We start from the raw sequence: 25,624 nt of genomic DNA, 5'->3' as shown, positions 1-25,624 counted from the left end.
ATTAAAAGAATTGGAAGATTTTATTTTTTGACAGAGTAGCATTGCTCGTTCATGAACATGTCATGGTCTATGAAGTCGTAAATGTTTGGTGTCACGAAATATTACAAGTCACTGACACCGCGAGGCCAAGCAAACAAAAGTTTAATTTGGTGCATTTGAGATATATATATATATATATATATATATATATATATATATCTATATATATATATATATATATATATATAGGTGAATCTTGAAATATATTATAAACCCAGACGGTTCCTAAAACGATTACCTCGTGTTTGTTTCCAAATGTGTGTGTATGGTTGTTCCATTCAAATGTACGAAATATCTCCTTGCACGTATATAATCGCATCGTTTGTAATATTAAACAAATACGGCGACAAATGTCAATGAAAAAAAGGAATGTCCGTAGAGATCAATTAGGCAGAGATCAATTAGGAAAATATAGAGCGGGACGTACTTGAATAATTAAAGGCGGAATTGATACATATCTTTTTTTGCCTTGCCATGATATTTGTAAACCTTAGCTTCCTCCTTTCGCGGCGAAAAGAAAAAGAATTCATCTGTCTGCTAAAGATAATGATGGAATAAAGATCCAAATGCGCGTGAATAATATAAGAATAGAGAACGAAGGAAAACACTCTTCTATAAGAACACTTTCCATATGATTAAATTCGAGAAATAAGCTCTGAAGAATTTGATGATCGTATATAAAACATTTAATAATTCCTTCCAAGAAATCTTATATTGAATGAAAGATGAATATTTTCTAAGCAAAATTATCTTATTAATTATTTCCTGTTTTCAAATTCTCTCTGTTCGAATATTGGAGTAAAGAGAAATAATGCGAAGCAAATTAGTAATGTAATTGGTTCTAATAAGTGTCATTATTTAAGCACGAACAATTGTGCTTAAAATACTTTTGATATTTTGTACATATACATCAGCTAAACAGCGTTTCTTCATATAAAAAGCTGTAACCTGTGGGCATACACTCGCAAATGTTTGCTCACGCAAATGTATGTGCGATCTATAAGCTGCGGAGACATGAAAGTGAGAATCCAGTATTACTCCATGTTCCAATAAACTTGATCCAGTCTTCGTCCCATGATCTGGCATATACAGGGTCTCCTAGACCACCCGTACACCCCTTTTCTTTAAAAAATTAAGCATTTTAGAGAAAAACGTTTTCGACAAAAATTATATGGTTTTGAGGGGAACATAAGATGGTGTCATTGGTTTGACCTTGGATGGCATCGTTAAGGTGAGGTCAAGGACACCTTTAATTTCTTAAATGGAACCACCTATTTTTTATTGCATATTCTTATAGCTTATGTCGAGAGCTTTCCAAAACACTATAATAAAGTATTTTTTCATCAAGTACTTTTCGAGTTATAAGGCTTGAAATAATTTCTTAATTTTACATAAACCATAAAATATCTAGTAAAATATTCATTTTTCGATTATCTTACCTTAATACTTTTATGTACAAAATAATGAGAGGAATCGATTGGTGTAAAGAAAACATAATTGTTTCGAAAAAAAAATGTAATTGTTAATTGCAAATTACATTTTTTTTTCGAAACAATTTTGTGTTTTCTTTACACCAATTGATTCCTCTCATTATTTTGTACATAAAAGTATTAAGGTAAGATAATCGAAAAATGAATATTTTACTAGATATTTTATGGTTTATGTAAAATTAAGAAATTATTTCAAGCCTTATAACTCGAAAAGTACTTGATGAAAAAATACTTTATTATAGTGTTTTGGAAAGCTCTCGACATAAGCTATAAGAATATGCAATAAAAAATAGGTGATTCCATTTAAGAAATTAAAGGTGTCCTTGACCTCACCTTAACGATGCCATCCAAGGTCAAACTAATGACACCATCTTATGTTCCCCTCAAAACCATACAATTTTTGTCGAAAACGTTTTTCTCTAAAATGCTTAGTTTTTGAAAGAAAAGGGATGTACGGGTGGTCTAGGACACCCTGTATAACGTTGCATACCTTTGCATCTCACCTCATCCTTCATCGAAGTCCACCTACGCAGCGGACTATCATATGAGTTACCTGCACTCAGCATAGATAACGTGACATATTCCTGTAGCTAGGTAACTAGATCAAGTTCGTTCCGGAAATAATATAATAGACACACGGAAGTCTTATTTCGTCACGGTCGCAATCGTGCTGAAAAGTTATGTAATATTTCCGCTACATTTATTGGGAGTTAATGATATTTATTTCTTTCAATTAGAATTTTTTGTTGGTATAATTTTATTAATAAAAAATTCTGATAAATATATTCATCTTCATATGCTCCCCACCACTAATGATTTTGATCTTGACATATGTTGTCAAAATTATATCCCTGAGTAATATGCAAAATAAAATGCGTTTTAATTTCTTTTTAATTATACTGGGTTTTAATTATACTGGGTAGGATTTTAATTGTCCTGCAATGATACTCGATGTGTTTGTATTACAAGGATTCTTCATGCATGATTACAAATTTTCTTATCGCTCTGCAAATCTGAGATATTTATATCGTACTATTAATTGTGCAAATGAGAGAAAGTTATTTTTTAATAAGTAGATTAATATATTTTGTTAATATTATAAAAACAAGCTGAATGTTGGATTTTTACTCTACTATAACTCCACAATAAATCTATGAAATTACATTTTAATATTTATTTATTTATTTCAACTTCTATTAAGTTTATTATTATATTAATAATATATTATCAATATATGAACATTAGTATTGCATTAATTACTACTTGCTAGTACACATAAATTAATATATGTATATTAATGTGTAATATATATGTGATTTAAGTGGGTAATAACATAATATAGATTATAATTTTAATATAATATGAAATTATTGTGAATGTTGTACATAATAAAATATTATATGTGTAATTAATATTATAAAATACTGTACATATAATTAATATTTAAATATATTTGTATATAAATATTAACAAATTAGTGCGTTATATTAATATATGTTAATATTTTAAATCCTATAAAAATTATTCTTTACGAATATGTTTTATTAATGTACTATTAATGTTTTTAATTTAATAATAAATTATATGGCATAATTCTTGGAGCACGCTATTTCTATAATATTTCTATTCCATATTGTGAATAAAAAATCCTTTTAATTTAAATTTAAAAATCTGCTTCATTATAAGAAAGACACGATTACTGATTTGATCGATTTGAGGGATTTCCTGTTGTTTTATTCATAAATCCACCAAGTAAATTTGAAAGAACTCATAATCAAAAATCTAAAAAATAATAATTATTCATTATATTCTCTTATATACGATACTGTAATATTATATTCTAGTGTGAATAAGTTACGTTTTTTCATTAACTTGTTCAAAGACAATTTACCGATACAATCTCGTAATAATATAGTTTATAAAATTTCATTTGAATGTATATTGTAAATTATAAAAATTCTTAAATTTTTGGTAAAGGAATATACTACTTTTAAATAGTATAGAAAAATTCAAATATATATATTTATAGATATTTTTGTATTCTACGCGACGGTGGTCTCTTTTGCTTTAGATCGGCGCGAAATAGACGGGCCTGCTTTCTTATGGCGCTCGGCCACTAGTAGCACGCATTTGGAGTGGGAAAAACGATACCGTGCTTTGCTATTACATACCGTTTCTCGATCAAAACGTCTGTTATCGACCTCAGAAGTTGTGTATTTACATGACACACATATTTATTACAATATCGCGAACCCCAAGTGTTGTTAGTCTTTGGAAGTTTCTCGAGATATTAAGAAGTCATAACTGTGCATATATATATGTTTCTTATTACACTAATGATAATGGATAAAACATTGATATATTGTGGCTAATTCTTATAAGGGGACATACATTTGCATACATTTTGTGATATATTTCAATATACAGAGTAAGTCGTTAAAAATTAAGTTTATTTCTATGTATTTGTCTTAATTCTTTCTTTTCCATTAAATCATGATAGAGACAATGCTTTGTTTAATTTGTCAGTTTGTACTTTCTAACAAAAATATATTTTTGTAGATATCTAAGAAAGTAGCATCATGTTTGTAAAACTGTTATTATATAGCAGTTTAACAATCATTGTACCGGTCTTTTCAATCGATTGCCAGATAAGTAAACTAAATGAAACAGTCACGCTCGTGCAATCATCCTATATAATACCGAATCAATATGATATCATTCTTACATCATTTATTGAAGATGATTTTTTTGTCGGCAAATGTAATATGAGTATTGAGATATTACAATCAAAGCGAAACATATACTTGCCTATAGATATAAAACGTGTTATCGACATAACGGTGATTAATGATCCAAAATATTTTCATGGAGAAATAATCCCTTATAAACTGGTAGATTGTTTGTACGATAATGAGAAGAACATTACCGAATATATATTCTTGGATAACTTTTTGCCGGATTATTACATCATACAATTAAACTATAATATAACTGATGATATAGGCCTAAAAAAGTTTTATAAAAGAAATGAAGGACAATGGTAAGTAACTGTTAAAATATTAAATATGTAGTAATTACAGGATGACACAATCCTGGTACAACATTCTATTTATTAAAAAATGTTTTCTAAGAAAAGACATTTATATAGGCATGTGCCTATCTGAAAAGTTTCCAATCCTAATTATATGTTTTTTAAGATCTTAGTAACAAATTTTGCAACTTATTACCATTATTATTAAAATGAATGTAAACTGCAAATAAAAATTTAATTAAATCAGCAATAATGCACGTCTTATACAACATTTTATCGTCAACTGTCGGACGAATTCAAATATTCCGGTAGTGTATTGAATTGTTTTCAAAATCTAAATAATATAATTCTGAAAGATTTATGTTTATGTTTTCATGGAACTTGCTTATTTGAAATTTAAAATTTTGGCAAATATTTCATTTTTACATTATTTGCTAATACCAAACTTTAGGAAATCATTATTAATATTTAATGAAGCCTATTACCGAGGCATTTATGATATAAAATTAATCTATAATATAGCTGACACAGATCAAAAAGTTTTTATAAAAGTTATAATAATTCGGAACGAAAACATTTCCAGACGCATGTATGAATTTTTGTATGAATTTTGTATGAATTATTTGTATGAAGTTTATATGAACTTTTTGGTCCATATATTTCATAGAAGAATTCACTAACAAAATTTGATTAGATCATGAACACTCACTCAATTTTCATAAGCATTTTATATATAAAAAATTAAATATAAATATATAAAATTAAATACATATATAAGATATATTTATGCTGTTTTACGTATTTAAACATGCACATACACGCACACATAGTACTATTTAGAAACTATTTTCGCTATAATATGTGAATAACTAAAAACATATATATGTGATTCATTTAACAAATTATCACTAAAATATGCAGTTTCTATAATATGTATAAAATTATGTATCGAATGGTTAGGTTATATATCAATGTCAATAATCACATTATATTAATTAAAATGAATTAAAAAAAGTTATTATTCTAATATTGTGTAATATTGAAATTTATTTTAATTTTATTGAAATTTATATATATATATATATATATATATATATATATATATATATATATAATTTTGGTACTGAAATATTAACTATTAAATATTAACTATTTATTTTGTACCTGCATATTCTAAAGTAAACATTTCATGACCATTACGTTTTACTAATGTCAAAATACTATCAAGATCATTATTAGATTACATAATGTTATATGAGATAAAGAACAAAATAGTAAGAAGGACTCTATGTTATAATTTTCTATATGTATTATTCTTATATATAAATTGCATCCGTATAACTTCTCTTTATTCAATTTTTAATATTTCTATGTAATTGTCGAAAATTTATTATCGTTAATTCATATTTCTAAATGTGATAGGTTGGTAACATATATTGATACTATTGGGATCCAACACATGATTCCAAGTTTGCCCGAATCTCTTTCCGTCTCGCCCGCCTATAATATTATTATAAAACATCATCAATATTATACAGTTTTATCAAATATGCCGATACAAAAAATGGAAATGAATAAAAACGTGACGATAATACATTTTCATACTACGTTTGTAAGGCCTAATTATTTTGTATTTCTGGCGGACCGGACTAATATATCTTTTATGCCTGGTCCAAGTAAAAGTAAGGTCAGAGTTGATATGTGGTGTAGAATGCACTGCGCATTTGCACACGAAATTGTTCAAAATATAACTCTATACTTGTTTGGTAAGTGGAAACGCCTGAATAAAACTTGGCAAATAAATCATATTGCAATTCCGGATTTTCCGGAAAACGAAAGCATCATAAATCTGGGCCTTGCTATTTATAGGTAATTATATAATTAAGAAATATTAATATATTTCGAGAAATGAAGAAAGGATAATAATTGTTGGTTCCTAAAATTATCTACATATCTTTTGTCTATTTTCAAAATATTACTTTAAAATATTTTTAAAAATAAGTAAAATTGTATGAGACAATGAGAGAAACATATCTAAATATTTATTATATCTTTAATCTATATCAATTTATACGATAAACAATATTAAAATATTATATATATATATATATTTTATAATCACAAAATTAAAATTATAAATTAAAAATTAAAAACATAAAATTAAATAATGTATTATATTTAAGTTTTCATATTCCTTATCGATCAAAATTTAAAAAACTTTATATATATATATATGTATATGTATATTGAAAGCATTACATATATATTAAGTAAGTATCGCATTATTTTGTGATGAATCACTTATATGCGCAGGCATTATACAACATTAATATATAATTAATATGTTAATTTATAGAATTATTTAATTATATTAAATTTGCAAGTACAACATATTTTCAACAATAATAAGCTTTTTATAAAACACTTTTTAAATTTTCAGAGAAGCAGATGTTACCTACATTGAGAATGTCGATTCTGTTGCGACTAAAATCAAAATTGCTAACTTCATAGCCCATAAAGTAGTACAGGAATGTCTTTATTATGAAAATACACTGTGGACGTTATCGTCTTGGCTAAATGAGGCTATTGTCGCATTTCTTGGATTATATGTCACCAATGAGGTGTGTTAATTTAAGCAAAACTTGCTCACTTGTAAACAATATGATAAATATATATTATATATATATAGTTACACAATATAACTTTTAAATTAAATATTTCTAGAATTATTTATAATATATCATATAGCAAAATTATCTAAATACACAATTTCCATATGTATACATATACTTAACTTTATAATAACTATATATATAATTTATGCAATCTGAATGATAATTTCTCTTTTATTTTATATAACAATTTAAAGATGTCCAACAAATGTAATATAATAGTGACTTTGACAAATAAAAGAAACATAAAAATGTAAGAACATTTTATATTATTTTATCTACGTTTGTGTTACTGACTTACTTAATAAGTTAGCAATTATAAAAAAATTATTACTTTTCTTTGTAAATATAGAATCTTCGCGTAATATTCTAATTCACAAAAAAAACTTATACACTATGATAAAGCTAAAATTATGAAGAATTTTTAAATTATATATGTATATATATCTTTATGTTTAACACAAATATATATATATATATATATATATATATATTTGTGTTAAACATAAAGATATATATACATATATAATTTAAAAATTCTTCATAATTTTAGCTTTATCATAGTGTATAAGTTTTTTTTGTGAATTAGAATATTACGCGAAGATTCTATATTTACAAAGAAAAGTAATAATTTTTTTATAATTGCTAATTTATTAAGTAAGTCAGTAACACAAACGTAGATAAAATAATATAAAATGTTCTTACATTTTTATGTTTCTTTTATTTGTCAAAGTCACTATTATATAACATTTGTTGGACATCTTTAAATTGTTATATAAAATAAAAGAGAAATTATCATTCAGATTGCATAAATTATATATATAGTTATTATAAAGTTAAGTATATGTATACATATGGAAATTGTGTATTTAGATAATTTTGCTATATGATATATTATAAATAATTCTAGAAATATTTAATTTAAAAGTTATATTGTGTAACTATTTTTATTATCATTATTAATATTATTTTTGAATTATTTATTCTATATTCAAAAGAGAAAGAGAGAGAGAGAGAGAGAGAAAGTATATAACAAATTTTTTTTAATAGACGTAGAAAGTAGTGGTCCTAGTGCATATTGCTACTATGTGTTAAATCTAATATTAACTAAAGCAAATATATTAAAATTATTTTACAGGTTCTCCCAAATGCCCGAGTAATAGATTTGTTTGTGGTACAATGTCAACAGGAATCCCTTCATTTCGATACTGAATATGATACATCACTTTATAATACATCATTCAACAGTGATTTCAAAAATCCCCTTTACCTTATTAAAGGTATGATAATATAATTAAAAATTGATTATGCGTAAATTTTTGAATATGAATGCTTGAAAAGTTAGGCAAAATAACAGCCAAAAAATTTAATTTTAATAGTAACTTTATTTTATGTATATATATACAGGATGTCCCATTTTAATTTGGACAGTAAGATATCTCAAAAACTAAGCCCAGCAAACAAAAATGTTTCAGACAAAAGTTGTATGGTTTCGAGGGGGCCATAAGACGGTATCATTGGTTTGACCTTGAAGAGTCATTTGAAGGTCAAGTGAAGGTCACTTCAATTTTTTTAAATAGAACACCCTATATATTTTTGCACATTCTTGTAGCTCATCTCGAGAGCTTTCCAAAACACTATAATTAAGTTAGTTTTCATTAAGTACTTTCCGAGTTATGAGGCTTGAAATAATTTCTTAATTTTACATAAACCGTAAAATATCTTGTAAAATATTCATTTTTCGATTATCTTACCTTAATACTTTTATGTAGAAAATAATGAGAGGAATCAATTGGTGTAAAGAAAACATATAATTGTTTCGAAAGAAAAAATGTAATTTGCAATTAACAATTACATTTTTTTGTTTCGAAACAATTATGTGTTTTCTTTACACCAATTGATTCCTCTCATTATTTTGTACATAAATGTATTAAGGTAAGGTAATCGAAAAATAAATATTTTATAAGATATTTTACGGTTTATGTAAAATTAAGAAATTATTTCAAGCCTCATAACTCGGAAAGTACTTAATGAAAACTAACTTAATTATAGTGTTTTGGAAAGCTCTCGAGATGAGCTACAAGAATGTGCAAAAATATGTAGGGTGTTTTATTTAAAAAAATTGATGTGACCTTCACTTGACCTTCAAATGACTCTTCAAGGTCAAACCAATGGTACCGTCTTATGGCCCCCTCGAAACCATACAACTTTTGTCTGAAACATTTTTGTTTGCTGGGCTTAGTTTTTGAGATATTTTACTGTCCAAATTAAAATGGGACATCCTGTATATATATATATATATATACACAAAATATTGAGGTGAGTAATTGAAAAATAAATATTTCATGAGATATTTTACAATTTAGATAAAATTGTCAACTTGTACAGGGTGCTTCAGAAGTAGTTGGCCAAACTTTAAGAGCATATTCCACTTATCGTAAGGATGAAAAAAAGTCATACTCATGGGAAACGCTTCCTTTCCAAGTAAACATTTTCTATTTACTTTACTTACAGACTTTAACAACATTTGAACTGCAAGAACATTTAATAAATGTAGGTCTGTAACAGCCTTTACATGTGTACCGATCTATCATCTGTTATTGATTTTTTCATATTAGGTGATATTGATGTTTACTGCTGAATTCATATTTTATTTTATTTTTTATTATGTACATCATACATTATGGTGATTAATTAATACTAACAAATTACACATAATATACAGAAAACGTTTAATTCTTTTTTAAATAAAAATTTAAATAATTGTTCAACTATTACATTTAAACGGAATTATACAATCTAATATTTTAACGTATTTGAAAAATGAGATACATTTCTTTTTAATCATTCATTCATTCATATCTTTATTCATCCCCTTGGGGATTGAAGGCGCTTTTTCGAGGAGCGTACCCGAACCTCTTACACACCTTTCGCAGCAAAAGAGTACAAAATCACGCAAACCAAAATAAACAGAAATAAACAGAAAGGAAATCACAAGAAAATATAATATAAAACAAAAATAACAGTAAAAATAAAGATAAAAATAAATACAATATAATACAATAAACCAAAGTGAAAATAAAGATAAAGGAAAACGGAGAAAAATAAAAATAAATCAAAATTAAACTAAAAATAAAAATAAAAATAAAAATAAAAATAACCACGAGCATCAACCAAGCACCTATGCTGTGATTCGCCGCGCAGGGAACACCGCCTGTTCAACAACCGCTCTCTTTTCTTACTACTAGCTTATAACTATCCTCGGCTTACGTCTGCCTCACATTCTATCTTACAAACTACCCTATCTAACCTAACCAAGAGAGAGAGAGATCTATCCCTAACTTTTCGACTTCCGATTCCACATACTCCGCATATTCTCCTTCACTCCACATACACCCCTCCATTCACCACACCCTCTCCTTCCACCTCTCCTACACACTTCCCCCTCTCCTTCTCTCTTTCACTCTCTATCTCCCTCATCCACCATTCCCCTTCCCCATCCTGACTCAAGATCTCTTCCATTCTTTCCCACCAATTCCCCTCTTTTCCTCCTCCTCTGCATTCTCCCAGTACATGTTCCCATGTCTCCTCACCCCCTCCACACCGCCTACACTTCCTTCTTTCTTCCGATTCCCAATATCTCGCTCCTCTCATCTCGTTATTCAACCTAAATCTTATCACCCTCCTCCATCTACTCTCCCCCCATCCCTTTTCCAGATATGCTGGTATTCCCTCTTCCTTCACCTCCCCATACCATCTATTGTACCTTGAATCTCTAATCCTTTCCCATCTTTCCTCCTTTTGCATCTCTCTGTCCCTCTGTTCCCACCCATCATATACTTCTTCTCCCCTCCCTCTTTTCTCCTCCATCCCTTTCACTTCTTTTCCCCTGTCCTCAAAAAATTTCCTCCTCTCCTCTTCCCACCCTGTCATTTCCCCTCCCTCTCGTATCTTCCTCTTTATTTCTTCAAAACATCTCCTCGCTAGGCCTCCGCCTCTCCCTTCTTCCAGTTTCTTTTCAAACCCTACTGCCCTTTTCCCTGTCCCTATCCTAAACTTCTCCTTCCCAGTCTCCTCCCTTACCATATACCCCGGTGTGCACCAATCCACCCCTAACGTCCACCTAATCCATCTTTCCTGCATTGCCTCCACCTCTTTCCATTCCCTCCACCCCCATATTTCTGCACCGAACTCCATTACCGTTCCTACCAACCTCTCACACAGCCAAATTCTTCTTTTCCAATCTCCCGTAAACCTCCTTTTACCTATCCCCCACACCTGTCTTATCACCGCCCCTGCCTTCCTTACCCTGTCTTTCACGTGCTCCTCCTGTCCTCCGTTCCTTTGCATCTTATATCCTAAATATGTGAATTCCTTCACCTCCTCTATCTCTTTCTCCTTCCATCTCCACTTTGCCGCCTTCCTCCTCCCTCCTCCTTTCCTAAACCTCATAACTTTCGTTTTCCCCACATTCACCTCTAACCTTTTCCTATCCATATACCCCTCTAATTTCCCTAACATGTGTGCCATCCCCTCTTCATTTTCTGACAACAGCACCATGTCATCCGCATATGCCAGACAATATATTTTTTCCTCTCCTAGTTTCACCCCACCCCATCCTCCCCTTCTCAACACCTCCTCCACATCCGCTAAAACTAGGTTGAATAAATACGGACTCATTGGACATCCCTGCCTCACTCCTCTTGCTGTCCAAAAATTCTCTCCTATTTTCTCTCCTACCTTCACTCTACTCCTTGTCTCCCTATACACCTCTTCTATCCTACTCCTTAATCCTTCCCTAACCCCTCTCCCCTTCATTGCTTCCATTAACACCTCCCTGTCCACCGAGTCAAACGCCGCCTTTAGATCCACAAACGTCGCAACCACCATTCCACCTTTCCGCTTTAACTGCCTATTCACCAAAAAATTCAAAACATAAATATTGTCTATTACACCCATCCACTTTCTAAAACCTGTCTGATTCTGTGGCACCATGTCTTTTTCCTCCATCTCTTCCTTCAACCTCTCTGTTAACACTCCCACATACACTTTGTACAGCGTTGGCATCAACGTTACCCCTCTATAGTCCTCTACCTTCACTCCTGCCCCCTTTTTCACTAAAGGAACAATTATTCCATCCTTCCACTGCTCCGGCCACCCTTCTCCCTTCCAGACTCTGTTACAGAAACCCCAGATCCACTCCTCTATCCTTTCTCCCCCACACTTCCTACCTCGTTTGGCACCCCATCCGCCCCCGCCGCCTTCCCCTTTTTCAACTTCTCCAAAACATACCTTACCTCACCTCTCCTCAGATCCTCTTCTCCATCCTCTGCCCTCCTTCCCTTCCCTCCTCTTAACACTCTACCTTCTACCCCTCCTAACAACTTCATAAAGTACTCTCTCCATTCTTTCCCTTCTATCCCCTCATTGATCTCCTTTCTCCTTTTTCTCTCCTTATTAACTATCCCCCATACCTTCCCTTCCGTCCTTACTTCCTGCGCCTCCTTAATCCATCTCTCGTTTTCCTCCCCTCTTTTCCTTTTACATAACAGCTTGTATTCCGCTCTCTCCTTCCTATACCTTTCCCCCTCCCCACCCCTCTTCCTCCACTCTCTTAATGTTCTCCTCACTTCTCTCCTTTTACCCTCACATTCTTCATCCCACCATCCTGCTCTTTTCCTCCTCCCACTTTCTCTTTCCCCCTCCTTCAATTTCTCTCCTATCTTCCCTATTTTCCTTTCCAACTCTTCATCAACGCCCTTGTCACCCATTAGTTCCCAGTCTACCTCCTCTCTTATTTTTTCCCCTCCTCTTATTGTCCATCTCCCACCCCTTCTTTCTTTACTTCCCCACTCTCTCTCCTTTGCCCTTCCTCCTTTCCTTTCCAAAAATACTACCAATGGATGATGATCCGACTCCACGCTGTCCCCCACTTCCATCCTCACCACCCTTTTCCTTATCTTTTTCTCCCCTACCACATAATCAATCACTGATTCTCCTCTTCCCCCCCGTATATGTAAATTCCCCCTCTTCGTCCCCTTCTACCGTTCCGTTCAGGATTCCCCATCCCCTCTTTTCTAGTCCCCCTATCAATTTCCTTCCTTCTTCATTGACCTTCCCATCTTTTGATTTTCTTACTATTCCTTTCTCCTCTCCCTCTTCTATACCTCCTCCCAACCTCCCCGTCCTCGCGTTAAAGTCACCCCCTATTATTGTCCATTTACTATCCTCTTGCTCCTCCAGCCATCCCTCCATCGCTTCTAGCTTTTCCTTCATATCTCCCTTCACATACACTCCTACTATCCTCCATCTTTCTTCGCCCACCCATGCCTCTACTGCCAACACCCCCTCCTCTTTTTCCTCTACTTCGATAACCGAGGCTACTCCCCCCTCCTCTTTTACTTCAATAATTATCCCCCCCATCGATCTTCCTTTTTTACTCCTTCTCTTCGCTAATTGTCTCTCCCACCTATAACCTTTTGGTAACATCCGCTTTACTCTGTCCCAACCTTTCCCATCAACCCAAGTTTCCACCATCACAACTACCTCCCATCTCTTAATTTCTTTCCAAAACCTTTCCTCCTTATTCCTTACCCCCGCTACATTCCAGAAGCCTACTCTCCACCCCTCTTTTCCTCTACCCACTTTCCTCCCTCCCTCACCTTTTCTTTCCCCCTCCCCCTATCCTTTTCCCTCTCTTTCTTCTTCGTTTTCCTTCCCCTTCCATCTCTATTCTCCCCCTCATATCCTATTCTTACATCTTCATCTCCCCATTCACTGCCTCTCCTTTCCCCTTATCCATTTCTTCTCCTCTTAACTCCCCCTTCCAGTTTCTAAGCCTCCCCTCCTCTTCGTCCCATCTCCACCAACACTCATTAATTCTGATTTTTCCGTACCCTGTCCATACTCTATTGCCTTTTTTCCTTTCTTCCTCCGCTATTTCCCCAATTCTCCATTTCATCCTTCTCTCACCCCATGTTAGATCATCTTCTATTCTGATCTTTTTCCCCTTTAGTTCCTTCTTTTTCTCCATCACCTGCCTCTTCTGCTCCCTGCTCCCTAGTCTTACCACTACCATTTCCCTCTCCCCGCCCTCCTTCCCCCTAATCCTCCTAATCCACTTAATCTCTACCTCCGCCCCTATTGCCTCAAACACTTTCATCACTCTCACCTCCAGATCTCCTGTTCCCCCCTCCAGTCTACGAATCACTATGTTGTTCCTCCTTTCCTCTCTTTCCTTTAGTTCTATCTTCCTACCAATTCCCTTCATCTTATCTACTGTCACTTCATCCAGGCCTACGCATTCTCTTATCCTCCCCACCCCCACTCCCTCTGCTATTTTCTCCCTTTCCCCCAATCTGGTTTCTAACTCTTTTATTTTTCTTTCCATGGTCTCAATTTTATGCCCTATCTCCTTCTTTTCCTCTCTCCACTCCTTATCCCTTTGTAATATCTCTAGCCTCAAATTCCTAAACTCCTCACAAAATCTCTCCATCATTTTTTCTCCCATCTCATTTATCATTTTACCTATTTCCTCCTTCTCCAACCACATCCCCTCTTCCCGCAATCTCTCCGACCTTCTACTCCTCCTAAACGTCCACTCATCTTCCTCCTTTTCCTCATCTCCTGACCCCTCCCTTTTCCTCTTCAAGACGTCCTCAATACATCCTGTACTACCTCTCCTTTCCTTGCCCAGCTCCTCTATCTTCTTTGGCCTTCCTACTTTTTTCTTTCCCTCTTCCCCTGCCGACCTTCTCTCCTCACCCTCTTTTAACTTTCCCTCTCTACTGTCGTTCTCCATCTCTTTTCCGTTCCTCACTATTCAAATCCTATTACTACCTAGAACTATCTTCCGCTATCCTACCTTGCTTCTTACAGACTCTATGGCCCGAGCGCGCTGTCCCCGCCGACAGCACCTTCCCTAGTGTCCTTCCTAGTAACTCTACACCTGCCTTCTACTCTCTGCACCCTTGTTCTACACTCCCGTCGCCACGTGCTACCCTAACTCCTAACCTCACTGCCTCTTTCCCTCTGTATTTTCTCTTCAACTTTCACTCCCCTTCCCTCCACTTTCTCCTTCGCCACTCCTCTCTTTCTTCCTCGCAGCTTACGCCACACTCTCAGATGCTCCTCTCACTCTAACCGCTACTCTCTCGCAATTCACTGACCGCACACTCTCATACCTGTCACTCACACACTCTCCGGAACCGGAAGCCCCACATTTCTTTTTAATCAAAGAAATATTTGTAGAAATTAATCTATTATTATTATAAAATAAAATAAAAAAATAAAATCAGCTGTGCAGTAAAAATCAGTATCACATGAAAAAATTAATTACAGATGACAGATCAGTACACATATAAATGTAGTTACGGATCTAAGCGCGCGAATTCTACACGATATCATTGACAAACTTTAATCGCTTATACCTCAAAAACTATTGTAGCCTCAATCTTGTTGTGTCTCAGAATTTTCGTCTCTGTCTTTGCTCAGGAATATGTTATTAAAATTTCAATTGCGAATTGTGAACACCCTGTATATATACATATAATTAATAATAATTTATTACATATATATACACGTAGTGTACATATATATAGTTTATTTTATTTACCAAATTAGATATATCTAGAAATAAACACTATAATAAAATCTTAAATATATTTAATATTTACATGTTAATATCTTTCTTTCTAAATATATTTAAATATATATACATATATATATATAATTGTAATTATTATTAACTTATAAGTATTATCTTATATTTTGATATAAATTATGTAAATGTAGGATCTGGCGTATTGCGTGTGTTTCAACATGTGTTTACTAAAGAAATATTTTGGGAGACTATCCGCATATATTTAAAGAATAAGTAAGTAATATATTGTACTACTATAATTACTGTATTATAGAAAACTAAATATGATGAATGATTGATTATATATCATAAAAATCTCAAATTTTATAGTTATTTTTATTTCAACTTACATCTTTCATACTTTATTATTAACCATACACAATTTCTTTTACCTTCAATGTCATTAAATATTTAAGATAAACTTTCAATTTACACATACACTTATCTTTTAAAAATAATCAAGTTAGGCTATTCCTATAGTTAAATTATAGCTTAAACTATAGCATATCAAATATTTATGGAAATTATAAATCATATGATTAATTACATAATTATTTATATAACTAATTAAATTAAATAAAAAGTATAATTAACGTAGCAATTTTATATATTATGGTAATATTGTGGTAATTGTACATGTTGCTTATACTTTTTGACACTTTAAGAAATAAATTTTGCACAAATTTTGTAACTTTAGCAAGCCTGCTGGCCATTTTGGTAAAGTTTTGAAGAACTTTTCGTCTCCACAAATATCTGTAAATAATTTAATACTTATATGGATGATAACTAATTGTTTGAAAGAAATATTATCACAAAAATATTATCCTGTATTGAAAATAACACGAGAATATAGTTCTCCTGTAGAACGGATACAGGTATCAATGCACAATTTAAATAAATTGGCGAATTATGAAATACCTGTAACGTATACTACACAGACGTATCATAATTTTACTGGTACTTTAAATAATACTTTATTGTCTTATTTTCTGACTTTTGGATTACGTTTGAAATTTAAAGAGGATGGCTGGATATTATTTAACATACAACAAACTGGTAAATATGTAACAAATTTATCACACTTTATAATGATTTTAACATAATGAAAATTTTATATTATTTTAATTATATATAATCTTCTAAATTATTTAAACATTTTTCACTTGTTATATATTTAAAACGATTGACTGTAAAATATAATAATAAGTATTCTGCTACTCTCTAAAAATAAATCAGTGTATTATAATTGAAAAACAGTAAATAGTCACTCATTATAGCAGTTATAAATAGAGCACTATAAATCACTATCATTTTACTGAAAGAATTAATAATTTTAACTGTCTCAATCAGTATCAATAATATTTTATTTATATTTATTATATTAAAAATTTTATTTCATTTATATTACTTATTTATATTACTTATTTATATTACTATTTATATTGTTTATATGCATGTTGAACTTGTTATATTAAGTAGATAATGAATGGATCATTTTCGTTTATTCGCCGGACGTTTTTTTGTGTCCGATTTATAAAATCGATTTAATATCTGAAGTTCCTCTGTTCAGATTGTATCAGAAATTAAATTGAAGTAATATTTTTAATTTTATCTGTCGCCCTTTGCAAACTTTAATTCTCATAACTAAAATTTAAATATGAAAGATATAGCACATCGCAGCGATAAACGAACGAACTAGCGATTACTGGTTTTACAGTGAAATTTCCTGATTTTACAGTGAATTTTGCTTCCACTGACCATAATCAGTGAGATATAAGATGAAGTAACGAAAAATAAACGTTTCCACTGAAGGGGAGGGGGACAGTGAAATACTCGCTGACTTGCTTCTCTTGTCAGTGAAATCTTATTTTACTTAAAATTAGTGATATTTTTACTGATTCACTTTTAGAGAGTACACTATCATTTGTAATAAAGAGAAATACTACTTTTGTATAACATTGAATAACAAAGTAATTTATTCTTACAAATGTATAGTAAATTTAATAATATATCTTCGGTGTTAAATTTAAATATGTAATTTTAGAATTTCATTAAATTTCTGCAATGCATTTAAATCTTCAAAAAAATTGTGTTTGTTTTGATATTGTATATTATTAGTCATGGATATTTTAATTAGTTTAACTACAACAAAAGCTTTCTTTTCATTTTACTTAAATAGCTTTTTTAAATGCACAATATAATTCTTTAAAGTAAGATATAATTTATATAGATGAATGTATATATAAAAATAAGAATTTTTTTATCTAATTAATAAATTTATTATTTGATAATTTAATCAACTTATTTATCATGTTACAAACTATTGCAGATCAATTTTATTATCAATTTTATTATTTTGGTCATACATACATTTTGTATTAAATAGCATTTCGTGCGTGCGTGCGTGCGTGCGTGCATGTGTGTGTAAATTTTAAGCTACATGATTTTAAACCATTTATAATCTATCGTAAAACACAAAATATAATTAATGATTATAAAAAAGTTTTTTTATTACAGTTTTAGATTATGTTTTTATGTGAATGTATAGATAATAACAAATAATATTGTATTATATAATGGAATTTGATCATTATTTACATAATTAAAAAATTCGTTTAAATTTATATACAATTTTTTGTACAATTATTATATATACTCAATTTTAGTGCAAAATATAATTTCATATATATAATATTTTACAATCTGTTTTTCCATTTATTTACAATTTTTGATACATTTTTTATCTGGGTTAATGTACAAAAGCACAGATACTTGCATATATATCCATATAAATCCATTTAGAAGAATTATAATCGTTATGTATTCATTTGTTATTGATAGGATATTATCGAGTCAATTACGATATCGAAAACTGGCAAAGAATTACAAGTTATCTAAATTCTAAAAATTATATGAAGATACATGTTTTGAACCGTGCCCAAATTATCGATGACGCTTTCCACTTAATGATAACAAACCAACTTAATTCCACTGTATTCTGGAGTATTACGAAATATCTATCACGAGAAACAGACTACGTGGCATGGTATCCTATGTTCAAAGCTTTGGAATATCTATCCAGTATCTTTCTATTTCGGGAAACAATATATTTTAATATCAAGGTAATAACATATATTAAACAATGTCAATAGTGATGTCTTAAACATACTAAAAACATATCACTTATTACACATATTAATATTGTGTGCATTTATAACAATAATTATTAAGTCCTTTCCAAAAAGATACATACAATAAAATACATGTAGCTAAAAAAAGTTAGATTAGGTATTTTAAATATATTTTGGATGAAAGATAAGTATATTTGTAAATTAATATTCGAATAGAGTATGTATACTAATTATAAGAAGTTGGAGAGGAAAAGGGAGAAAAATTTGAAAATTGTTATCATTTTTAATCACAGCATGATATTTATAATGACGATTTAAATATCATTTTGAGATACAAAATTGGTAGGGAACATATATATTAGTTATCTGTGTGTTTAATACACCAACAGTTAAAAAGTTGTTGCATTATATAATATTATACATATAATGTCCAAATGTATGTCTACATGTCTACAATATATGCATGTATGCACTTCTGTATGTTTATTTTATGATTTGGACATGTGTTAAGCATGTGTGAATGTGCACGTAAGAAAAATACAAATTTGTGTATAAATACGTATATAATAATAAGTATAGCTATATAATAGATATCTTTATAAAAAGAAATTCAGAGCCTTTTACTAACACAGAACGTTCTTTATATATAAAACCATGTAAAATATAATTGCGCAAGGTATCTTTCTATATAGCAAAATATAATGCAAGAATCGAAAAATATAAAATTTATATCAATTAACAATATATATGTACTTATATATTTAGATGGAAATGAGTAACTTATTATACGATTTGCTTGATAAACTTGGATACAATGAAGTTTCTAATGAACACGATCTTACAAAGAGTTTAAGACTGGAGGCTGCGAAATGGGCATGTAATCTTGGTGGTCGTATATGCATAGAAAAAGCCCAACGTAATTTGAATCGACATCTCGCTGATCCCGAAAAGAACACGTAATTTTTCCTGTATATTTTCGGTTATTTTTTAATTTAATTGTTTTGTAGATACATGTACAATGTTTATTACATTATTTGATCAAAATTTAACTTTATTAGATTATGTTATGTAATTATAATTTGTTAAACCGTTTGACCAAAATGCAAGAATAATTTGTGCAAAACTTTTATAACAGAATATGTTTTTTGTTGAATCTCATAGGCTTTTGCCATGGTGGAAAGAATGGACATACTGTCAAGGTTTAAAAGTATTGTACCATTCTCTTAGCAATGAAGATTCTCCTTGGTGGGGAGTATATCGTCTAGGAAAAGAAAAATTTAAACCTAAACTTTTAAAATTTCTCTCTTGCCCTGAGGATTCACAATTTATCAAAGACTATTTAAGTTTAATAAAAAATGATAGTGCAACATCGATTATGTTTTCGAAAGATTTTTCCGATCAAGATTATATTAATTATTTTCTTTTTACTATCGCGAAGCATGCAAGGAATTCTGCAGTACTCAATTTCATATTACACAATCTTGAGAATATAAAACCTAAGTAATACAGTTTTATCCGTAAATATATATATATATATTGAGACACCCTGTGTATATATATATATATATATATATATATATATATATATATATATACAGGGTGTCCCATTTTAATCGATCACCCCGAATAACTTTTAATTTTGATTGTAGAAAAAAACGTTTCAGACAAAAGTTATATGGTTTTAAGGAGGACATGAGACGGTGCCATTAGTTTGACCTTGAAGAGTCAGCTGAAAGTCACGTGAAGGTCACCTCCAACTTTTTAAATGGGACACCCTATATACTTTTGCACATTCTCTTAGCTCACCTCGAGAGCTTTCCAAAACACTATAATTAAGTTAGTTTTCATTAAGTACTTTCCGAGTTATGAGGCTTGAAATAATTTCTTAATTTTACATAAACTGTAAAATATCTTGTAAAATATTCATTTTTCGATTATCTTACCTTAATACTTTTATGTACAAAATAATAAAAGGAATCAATTGGTGTAAAGAAAACACATAGTTATTTTTAAGAAAAAAATTGTAATTGTTAATTGCAAATTACATTTTCTTTTCGAAACAATTATATGTTTTCTTTACACCAATTGATTCCTCTCATTATTTTCTACATAAAAGTATTAAGGTAAGATAATCGAAAAATGAATATTTTACAAGATATTTTACAGTTTATGTAAAATTAAGAAATTATTTCAAACCTCATAACTCGGAAAGTACTTAATGAAAACTAACTTAATTATAGTGTTTTGGAAAGCTCTCGAGATGAGCTATAAGAATATGCAAAAGCATATAGGGTATCCCATTTGAAAAGTTGGAGATGACTTTCACGTGACTTTCAGCTGACTCTTCAAGGTCAAACTAATGACACCGTCTCATGTCCCCCTTGAAACCATATAACTTTTGTCTGAAACGTTTTTTTCTACAAGCAATATTAAAAAAGATATCGATTAAAATAGGACACCTTGTATATATATATCTAACATTTAACAATTTATGTGTATCAATAAATTTATTATTTTACTGTTATAGACAAGTCAGCGAGCGTGCAACATTTACTGTAATTATTAATCATGTGCATTCTACGAATCAACTCGATGAGGTAAAAATTGCATGTGCTTATATATATGTAAAATAAATAACCATGATGTGACATCATTTTATCATTAAATATTGTTGTTTAATATCATCAAAATAATCTGTTTTAGATAAACTACTTCCTAACATTTTTTGAGAGGATAAAATGGTTGTCAGATATGGAAAAGAAAGCAAAAAAGGTAAATTTTATGAATACCATTATACCAATATATTGTTCGTTATTAATCGATGATATTTTTTGTTTTCATACAAAATATATTAATTTAGTCATAGTATCTCAAAGCGAGAAGCAGAAATTAATGTTATCTAATTTCTTTTAGAAAATAATCATATTTTTGTTTTTAATTTCCAAAAATATACTGTTTTTAAAATACGCTACTCAAAAAAAAAAAATAGAGAACACTTTTTGTACCCTAAAAATTGAGCTATTTTCCGCTGAAACTCGTCGAAAAATCATCATAGATAAAAAATTAGAAAAGCATTTTGAAGCGTAAAGTTTGAACTTGAACGCGCAGTTAGTGGTTTTAAAAAATTTTTTTATCTCTCTTATTCTGCGCTTTAAAATAGAACACACTGTTTAGTTCTTTAAAATTATGTATTTTTAACATGCTGCAATTTAATAAAAAAATTTTTCTCGAGAAATTCAACTCAAGTTCTATAAATTAATACGATTTTGAAAATAAACCAGCATTTTTTAGATATGATGTTGATATTCAGCGATATATTGTCGTACACAAAATATAAAGAAAGCATTTTGAAGCTTGAAATTTCAACTTTAACGCGCTCTCGTTTTTTTAATTTTTTATTTTCCCTGTTCTGTGCTTTAAAAAAAAACATCGTTTTATTCTTTAAAATTATGTATTTTTGACACTCTGCTGTTCGATAAAAAATACTGGTTTATTTTCAAAATTGTATTACTCGGTCAAAAAAATCGTAGGAAAATTAAAAAAAAAGCGTTTTGGTAAAAAGCGTTTCAGGAAAAATGTTGTAGTTTATGAAATTTTAGATGAATTTCTCGAAAAAAATTTTTTTATCAAGTTTCGGTGTGTTAAAAATATATAATTTTAGGATACTAAACAATGTGTTCCTTTTTAAAGCGCAGAATAAGAGAGATAAAAAATTTTTAAAAATCACCAACTGCACGTTAAAGTTGAAACTTCAGGCTTCAAAATGTTTTTTTAATTTTTTGATTACAATAATTTTTCCACGAATTTCAGTGTGAAAATAGTCAAATTTTTAGGGTAAAAAAGTGTTCCCTATTTTTTTTAAGTAGTGTATTATAATTTTTAGTGAATGAGAGAGTGAGAAAGAGCGTGCGAGTAAGCGAAAGCAAAAGAGAAAGAGAATTTCTGTACTTGGAAATTTTAGTGATCTTTATAAAAATGGATTTATATAAATTTTAATAGCAAAATTTATAGCTTTGAGATATTTAAATAACTCTTAGTTAAATAAATTTAAATATTTTTTCAATATGATTGAGAAGGTAATTAAGTAATGTGATTAGCATACTTCAATATTATCTATTTATTAAACTCAAAATTTAATAATAATAGATTATTATAATACAATGATATTTCCTTTGTGATAGTCATAACTCTTATAGATTTCTAATTTTATTTTTAAAATCGCTAATTCTAAATTCTGTAAATTTTTATTTGTCAAGAGTTACTTACAAAATATTATTTATAAACATTCCTTGCAGACAAAAGAATTGTTTAATAAAATATGTGCAAATAATGGTGCAACACTATGCACATAACATAATCGAACACATAGTATAACAGAAGTAGGATTTCATTTTCGTTTCAGCAACTTTGTCTCGATATTTTTTCGCCTACGCTTTTTTACAGGGATTATTTATTTTAATAAAAATCTTAAATTGAGATTTACTTCGTCATTTAGTATCGCATCGAGGAAAGAAATGTATTCCATGTACAACGATTTATTTTGAAAGAAATATTTTCTCTGAAACTGAAGCACTATCATCCGCATTTTCTCTTATTAGTTAAAAAAATTTAAATTTACATTTCATATTTAGAGCTTTACTAATTTCTTAAAATTCACTTTATTTGATTGCTGACAAATTTTTTACGAAGATACGTAACCTACATAAAAATCGACATTAATTGATTTAAAATGTTTACAAACTTATAAACTCGTTTTTTTTGGGGGGGGGGGGGAACTAAAATTTTGATTCTGAGAAGAGAATATAATCTTCATAATCTATAATTATTATTTATTCCAATTATATTTAATATTATTATTATAAATAAAATGTTTATAAAAAATATATATACAGGGTGGGACATCTAAAACAGGCCACCTGAATAACTCGGCTGCTTTCAGTGATAAAAAAAATGCTTCAGACCACATTTGCTTGGTTTTACGAGAACTATAACCTGAGATCAATGGTATTTTTGTAGGTGAAAGGGTGGAGGAGCTACGAAGGTCAACTTTGATTTTTTAAACGGAACTGCCCACTTTTTATTGCATATTCTTGTAGCTTGCCTCAAGAGCTTTCCAAAACACTATAATAAAGTATTTTTTCATTGAGTACTTTCCGAGTTATGAGGCTTGAAACCATTTCTTAATTTTACATAAACCGTAAAATATTTTGTAAAATATTCATTTTTCGATTATGTTGCCTTAATATTTTTATGTACAAAATAATGAGAGGAATCAATTAGTGTAAAAAAACACAGTTATTTTTAAGAAAAAATATATAATTGTTAATTGCAAATTACATATTTTTTCTTTGAAACAGGAGCGATGAGTGTGTAGGTGCGCGGCGAAGGCTTTTCCCCTCCCCAATCACCGCTTCGCCGCGCGCCACCATTATGTTACAGTGAGACTGCTTTCACCGCCACGCACTTCTAGCCACGCGCATTGGCCGATCTTTTTTAAATAATTTTTCATTAATTATTGCAAATATCGCAAAATAGTATAGGACCTTCCTTCTTAATTTGAGCTAATCTACCTTCACACTTCGGGACTGCGAAAACGTTTCTGACATCCTGTATATATGTATATATATATATATATATATATATATATATATATATATATATATATATATACATTTTATATATGTGTGTGTGTGTGTGTGTGTGTGTGTGTGTGTGTGTGTGTGTGTGTGTGTGTGTGTGTGTGTGTGTGTGTGTGTGTGTGTGTGTGTGTGTGTGTGTGTGTGTGTGTGTGTGTGTGTGTGTGTGTGTGTGTGTGTGTGTGTGTGTGTGTGTGTGTGTGTGTGTGTGTGTACGTACGTACGTACGTGTACGTGTGTACACACACACACACACACACACACACACACATTATAAAATGTATATACAGGGTGTCAGTGAAATTTTCGCCCTCGAAGTAAGGACGTAGATTGGCTCAAATTAAAAAGGAAGGACTTCTACTGTTTTGTGATATTCGCAATAATTAACGAAAAATTAAATAAAGAATATCAGCCAATCTGCGTGAGTAGAAGCGCGCGGCGAGGAGAGTCGTCCCATTGTAATCTTATACTAGGCGCGCGGCGAAGAGGTAGGCGGATCGCTTTCCGAGACATGATGGTGGCGTGCGATATATCGCAATACCGCGCCGAAAAATGACCCGTCCTTTCAGTGGCGAGAAAATAATGCGCTATCATTTCCACACTATCTTGCGGTAGATAGCATGGTGCGCTTTTTTTATAGTGGTTTCCCCCATAGGCCTATTCCACTCTCAATTTAATGTGATTAATTATATATATATATATATATATATATATATATATATATATATATATATACGAGATAATATTTAATATAGTATTTATTGATAATTGATAGTTGCTATTCACTAATAATTAATATCTATATAATCAGTTTCAGATAGGCGAATTGAATGGAATTAACAAAGAGTTCAGACGTATGAAGCAAGATATTTTAAATATTCGAAGCAAGATACAAACACGTGTTTTCGAAATCAAAAGTCAAAAGGATTACTTTCAGAATTTTGTAAAATATCAATAATGTCCGTTTAATGAAAGTAATAATTA

General features: G+C 30.4%; 1 protein-coding gene across 2 annotated transcripts; it reads left to right on the top strand.

The window, feature by feature from the left end:
• Window positions 1-3,816: 3,816 nt before the first annotated feature.
• Window positions 3,817-25,624, top strand: LOC145961439 (aminopeptidase N-like). Of its 2 annotated transcripts, XM_083081601.1 has the most exons (13): window positions 3,817-3,957; window positions 4,089-4,569; window positions 5,983-6,429; window positions 7,001-7,181; window positions 8,371-8,512; window positions 16,026-16,107; window positions 16,571-16,929; window positions 18,715-18,995; window positions 19,770-19,960; window positions 20,166-20,504; window positions 21,532-21,601; window positions 21,708-21,776; window positions 25,452-25,624. In XM_083081601.1, exons 2-13 carry the CDS (start codon window positions 4,109-4,111, stop codon window positions 25,596-25,598), a joined length of 2,769 nt encoding a protein of 922 aa, XP_082937727.1. In that variant the 5' UTR covers window positions 3,817-3,957; window positions 4,089-4,108; the 3' UTR covers window positions 25,599-25,624. The 2 variants fall into 2 exon arrangements, with proteins under 2 accessions (XP_082937727.1, XP_082937729.1); XM_083081603.1 differs by lacking the exon at window positions 20,166-20,504.

The sequence above is a fragment of the Camponotus vicinus genome, unplaced genomic scaffold (assembly GCF_025532165.1).
Source record: "Camponotus vicinus isolate PSW18456_S1 unplaced genomic scaffold, iyCamVici1.0 SCAF_11, whole genome shotgun sequence".
NCBI classification, from domain to species: domain Eukaryota; kingdom Metazoa; phylum Arthropoda; class Insecta; order Hymenoptera; family Formicidae; genus Camponotus; species Camponotus vicinus.
The sequence above is the reverse complement of the archived record's forward strand: the minus strand, read 5'-3'. Positions and strand labels throughout refer to the sequence as shown.